Here is a 6,248-nt window from a genome sequence, read left to right as displayed (position 1 = left end):
TTATCCCACGTGTCCATCTAGTCCTGTCAACAAATCTAAAATAACTGATCTTACCATTGGTTTAGGAGCCTATAATACAATTGGATGGATATAAACTCAATTACATCTTAGAAATCATGGGAAGACAATCATATGGATGGAAATGATAAACATACATAAAGTTGAAAAAAGTAAATGCATCATTGCTTGTGTGCAGCATAAGGACACCCACAGGGAGATATATTTTGAATAACATCACTCCTTGGAAAAATCAAAGAGAGTGTATGCAAATTGTCACACAGAATAAGCCATGACGTTGTCGAGAATAACATGCTGTTAAAAATTAAGTACCTTGTTCTTCAAATGATCAAAGTATTATCCAAACTTATATTGTTCTAGAATCTATTAGTTCCAACGATGTTTAAATTATTCTTCATTGTGGTTGTCTTTTTATTTCTGGTGTTAATAATAGTTTGTATCTTATACCAGGAAGGTCAGACTTTTATAACTTTCTAGGTCCGGTTTTTATTTCAAGCCTTTTAAAAGTCTTTTGGTTAGTTTAAAAAGTATGCTGTAATGTTGTCGTAGAGTCCTCTATTACCAGAAAGCTGACCGATAGACTGGTTTTTGCTTCTGTTCACCAAATCGCTCTGCACTTACACTCAGCCTGTATAAGAAGTTGCATGTTTTTTTTTATATTAAGAACATATTGAGAACTTGAATGATATCTACTTAAAACTTGAGAGTCAATATTATGTTTGGTGGTTCAATAAATCCCTATAATTTTCATTCAACCAATTTTCGTGATTTTAAAAAAAAACAACAACAAATACAGACACCCAAACCTTTAGAGTTCATAACATTTTTCCAAAAGTTTTATCCCATGCTTCAAACATAACTGCGGGAGGATTCGCCCAATCACAAAACAGTGCTGCGTTGAAACTTTCCCAGTAACAAAACAATTTTCCTCTGCACCAGGTACAAAATTATTCTGCCATTTTGGTCATCAATGTCGATCAAAATAGTGCAGTAAAAATTGCAGACAAGTACAAATAACATTTTCCTCCAATGAAAAGCAAGTGGCTCCTTCATAGCAGATTGAAATTGCAATACTCCAAAGACAGATGAAACAGTGATAGAAGGAAACAATGTGGCTCATGGATTTTTGGGTTGCAACTGTCTAAGAATTTTTAGTCCCATTGCTTCCCGTTGAATTCTTCACCATCATCAGGGAACAACAACAATGTAGAAGAAAATCACGCATTAGAAGATTGCATAGTAACCAACCTTTGTTTTTGGATTAATTGATTGTATCTGGCAGCCATTCGTCTCCCTGTATAAAGTTTCCAACTGTATACATTCCTACATTTCTCTCAAGTATCTGATTAGACCATGGCGTTCTTCCAGAAACCTTAGCCCCCGGCCCATAATTCTGGTATTCCCCATAATAAAGTGTGTTAAGAGCAAAGTCCTCTATCCACGACATCCATCCCTCAGGGCTAATGGCCTCTCCCAAATATGAATTTATGCAGATTGCTCTGGAGTACATCTTCCATGGCCGACCCAAATAGCCTTTGTAAATTTTTGGGTTGGCATAGTAAGCCCTCATATATTCTTCAGTTCCATTGATAGTGCAGTTATGGAAAACAAATCCTGTGGGCTCGGCTGGATCTGTTCGACCCTGTGCAGTGACAGGATCTGATGATCCTTTGTCTGAGTTTATTTGACGAGGACGCAGCAGAATGAGACAGTTTTCAAAGATGGCTGCCGAGTCTCCAAATATGAAGTCAACAGTGCCTTCTATTCTGCAGTTTCTATAGAACTGACGAAGAATATGAGTGTACAATGTATCCTGGTGGCCAAGAAAGGCACAGTTGTAGAAGGCAGAGTGATCACTATCTACTCTTAGGGCTATCGCTTGTTGACTACCTGGCCCTGCTGCATTTTCGAATGTTATATCCCGCGCTAAGAAGCCATCAGCATTTACAGCTGCAATTGTGAAAACAAATAAATTAGCAATCCTCAACATCTAAGACAAGATTTAGTGGGATCGAGGAATATGGATTGATTGAATTTTCCTTTGATAAGAGTTCAAAACCAAAGAACGATGGTAACTGTAAGTATTAAATTCCGTCTTTGTTTAGAAATAGCATACACATATTTATCTAGTTATCAGAATAAACAGAGGATCCGATTTTAGCATATGCCCATTGAAATTTCTCAAACTTACAAACCCCAATGCATGTTGAAAGACATTACACCTATCATATGAAAGGGTTCCAAATATCTTATTCTTAAAATGTAAAACGATAATTATTTTTTTTGCTGCTTTAATAGGATGAAAGAAGTGCAGAATCTGCAAAAATAAATGTTATTGCTCTCTTCTTTTCAGCAACCTACAATCTGAAGAAAAGCATTATTGCTTCCCTTGCAAATGACGGATTGCATTCCAAGCACTGCTGGATTTTGATTGTTTCCTTCTCCTCTCATTTGTATTTTGTTGATGCTTTCTAGATCAGCATTCCTTTGCAAGGGAATTAATCTGGGTTGAACTCAAGTAGAAAATTTCTCTCTCATTATTGGATGGTCATTTTCACAATTGATTGTCTCCAAAGAAGTCTTGTCAGCCAAATCTCTACCTTTCCTCAGGCTTTTAAGTTTAACCAGCATGCAGGCCCTCAGTGTTGTGGTTTGGCATTTTTATCCAGTAGTTCTTAGCAACATGGCAGAAAGGGCACACTTTATGTCCATGCAGAAGGAATTGGAAGCAATGGTAGTGGATTCCTTGGCCACAGAATTGAACAAGCGTTTAAAGCCCTTTGGGTTCTGCAAGAAGACCCATAAAAATCTGCAAATGTATCAAAGAGAATTGCTTCCTAGATCATACTTGTACAATAAGTGATCATAGTAGAAGGTCATTTGATTGTGAAACCGTTGTGGGATTCAATCCAAGTGACCTGAATTTACTGTAGATAGACGTCCTCTTTGATATCCATGTTTATCTCCATTCAGGGGCTAGGATGTCACTAGGGCATCTAAAGAATAGCTAAAAGGAGGGAGGCACTCTTTGAAGAACTGAAGACGCCTTTAAAAAAACAGCACATTCGCTAGACAAAGGGGCCTGTGGAGGCAATCTAAAAAAGGAAAAGGGCCAGATAGGAGTTTCCCGTGAAGAAAGAAGACAAGTCCAAAAATGCTCTCAAGGAAAAAGGGATGAATGCCAAACTGTTTGTACAATGGGTTATGGAACTGTTTGTTTATGCTAAATCATACACTGTAGCATGAGGAATTGGACTGTCTCAACCTGCGCGCAGTCAGGTGGTAACGAGGTAGGCCCCAAGATTTCAACACCATATAGTACTATAGGTCTGTTAATTGTGTCAAAAAATGCATCTCAGAAGAGATGTCCTAAAAATGCATATGGAAGTATTGTCGGTCAAGCATGGAGAGAGACCTATAACCCTTTCTAAGTTTGGGTTGAAAGACATGCCTTAAGCTAAACCTAAGGGCTATGGATCAGATCCCATAGATGTATAAGCAATGGTAATCTCCACCTCGCTTCCTTTGAAGAAGAAGTGGAAGTTTGTTAGGGTGCTCTTGGATATTTAAATCACAACCTCAGTTTCACTAAGGTTCACCACCATCATTCTATGACCATCACATTGGCAGGGGAATCAAGCTATCTCTGAATGTCCCTAGGGGAGGAGGCTAAAAGGATCAGATCCTCTGCAAATAAGAATAAGGTAAACAAAACATGGTGTAAAATGTAAACATCTCCCTTGTGGAAGTACTCGCTCGGTTATGCTCTAACCCATTAATGTATATCCCATGGAATTTCATGAAAGCAACTATGAGACACTCAAAGATGCCAATTTCACGTAGTCTCCAGAACGATAATTCCCTTGGAACAGAGTCCAAAAGCCTTCTGAAAATCCACAAAGCAACAGGACTTTAGATGAGGGACGTCAGCTTCCTTGATAATAGCACACAGGCTAAAAATGTGGTCACTAGTTTCATAATCTCTTCTAAGACTTGGTTGCCCCATAGCTTTGAATTTGTTCCTCTCTATATGTTGAGAAAGCCACACGTTCATGCCCATAACATAGAGTTCGACAAAGGCACACCCAATCATAATATTCCTGTAATTATTTCTATCAGAAATATCCTTCAATTGGAAGATGGGGTGGATGATATTTTGAGACCATGAAGAGGGAAAGGCAATGCAAATTCAACTTACAGACCTTACTCATCTACTTCTTTGTCGGTGCTCAAGATCCTAACAGCTCTTTTAATGTCTCTTGGGGTGAATTAGTGACAAAAGGTGAGAGAGGAGAGAATATGGACTAAGGTTGACCCGAAAAATCACAGAGGGATGTGGTCCGCAAGAACCATGTGTAATGATCAAAACATGTTGGAAGAGCAGATTTTCCAATTTCAATTCAAGGCATCTCAAATCTGCCAGGAACCACACCATGATCAAACACAATAACAAAACCAAACTCAGGCAAAGAAATAAATTCCAACTTAATATGAAGAGGAAGAGGAACAGTGATGAGCATTACCAACAGTTGCAGAGCCATATGTACTTGGAACACCAGGCAGGGATGGCACACGCATAGACCCCGTGATCACAGTCTTCCCCATGCCATCACCCACAAACATAACATTATTTTTACTGGGAGGAACCCTAACAATCTCCTTATACACCCCAGCCTTTATATGTATCACGAATCTCCGCTCAGATTTATCCGGTGCACTGTTCACCGCCTGTTGAATACTCATAGAGGATTCATCCTTGGACACAGTCACATCGGGAACCAATTCATCAACCTCTAATACATCCCAAATTTGATTATAATGATGGTAATAATCTGCAGTACTAGAGGAATTGGATGATCTCTCTGTTTTTGGAGGCCTCCATAGGACCATATTCTGTCCGTATGTATCCAGAGCATCTACCATGCTAAGGGCATTGCTGTTCAAGCTCATGACTGTAAGAACAGGTTACGTTACACAGCGGCTGCCCAGCGAGATTTGAAGCAGCAAAAAAACCCATTGTTTGATTATATATAATAAATTAAATATAATCAAACAATGTAGTGACTTACAGTTCTGCCATCTTAACCTGGTTGGAGTGTTTAGAAGTTTTCTTCGCGCAAGGATAGTAATCGACGGATTTCAAGGGGTAGGCCTGCCTCCCCTGATTCAACCACTCTGTCAAAGCGTTATCTGTCCTGGGGATCTCCATCTCTGTCCCTTCCCCAGCTCAGCAGCAATGCTTGTCTCCCCCGATGCAGCTAACGAATCTTCCAGTGGAGTAAATACGCAGAGGAAAAATACGAAGACCGCCAAGAACAGCGAGCCTGAAACCAAATCCAGAGCGAGGGCAAGCGTTGATCCGCGAGGGCAAGTGTTTGATCCGAGGTACAAACCCTGCTGCCTGGATGAAACTATTCGATGAAACGCCCAAACCGTTTGGGCAGCCCCGATCAACGGCTGAAATGGTTGCAATCGTCTAACATATAATCCTGTGGCTTACAAGATGACAGGTAGGCAGAGAGGGGAGTTGATCTCAGAGGGAAACGCCTTACGGCGTAATAATTCGATGTACATGTGAAGATAAATTTAATTGGCAGAGACGATGGCGGCCTTTATATATATATGCATCTAGTCGGGTGAATATAGAATATGCGACCGCCAATAAAGTAATGCCTCTTCTTTATTGATCAAGTCCGATAACCGACTATATATTGACCAGGTGGAATACCACTCGACAGACATCTTATTATATTGTATGTGATGGATGGAAGGACGAGGAAAAACTATGTGGCACAATTATGGAGAAGAGTACGAGGGAAGTGTTCAAATTAATGGAGAAATCTAGTCTTTTCTATATTAATGTATTTGGTTGTTTGTTGTTGTATGTGAGGATTGAGATCTTTTATTTAAGTCTAAGATCTTATTATTTAGGGAGTGGTTCAAACTATCCAATTAATGTATGATTTTATATGTACAAGACTTTGAATGAATGTAGTGTGTTGAGTGCTTTAGCATTTTCTAGGTGACTCACTTGGAGAGCCCCTTGATTTTATCTCATATTCTATCCCTCGATTTTAACATGGTATCAGAGCATGCGATCAGCACCCTGTGTGATGTTTGTTAAGTGACGCCGAGTCCTAAAAGGTGGACTATGTGATCTCTGGTGACAGAGAGCAAGAGTTTGAAAGGCAGGAATAGAGGGAAAGTTTGAAAGGTAGGAACACGTCATT

General features: G+C 39.5%; 1 protein-coding gene across 1 annotated transcript; it reads right to left on the bottom strand.

The window, feature by feature from the left end:
• Window positions 1–1,169: 1,169 nt before the first annotated feature.
• LOC149143258 (putative pectinesterase/pectinesterase inhibitor 51) lies at window positions 1,170–4,776 on the bottom strand. The gene is made up of 2 exons (XM_089448407.1): window positions 4,542–4,776; window positions 1,170–1,968 (listed from the first exon to the last, which is right to left on the bottom strand). Exons 1-2 carry the CDS (start codon window positions 4,759–4,761, stop codon window positions 1,280–1,282), a joined length of 909 nt encoding a protein of 302 aa, XP_089304533.1. The 5' UTR covers window positions 4,762–4,776; the 3' UTR covers window positions 1,170–1,279.
• Window positions 4,777–6,248: the final 1,472 nt, after the last annotated feature.

This window comes from Pinus tabuliformis, chromosome X (assembly GCF_031772625.1).
Source record: "Pinus tabuliformis cultivar Carrire ecotype Pingquan chromosome X, CPIR1, whole genome shotgun sequence".
Classification (NCBI taxonomy): domain Eukaryota; kingdom Viridiplantae; phylum Streptophyta; class Pinopsida; order Pinales; family Pinaceae; genus Pinus; species Pinus tabuliformis.
This window is presented reverse-complemented; position numbering and strand designations above follow the sequence as displayed.

Excerpts from the sequence above, each read along its gene's own strand:
- LOC149143258 (XM_089448407.1), bottom strand. The coding sequence starts at position 4,761 with ATGAGTATTCAACAGGCGGTGAACAGTGCACCGGATAAATCTGAGCGG. Across the intron at positions 1,969-4,541 it reads ATATGGCTCTGCAACTGTTG|CTGTAAATGCTGATGGCTTC; the intron begins GTAATGCTCATC and ends TCACAATTGCAG.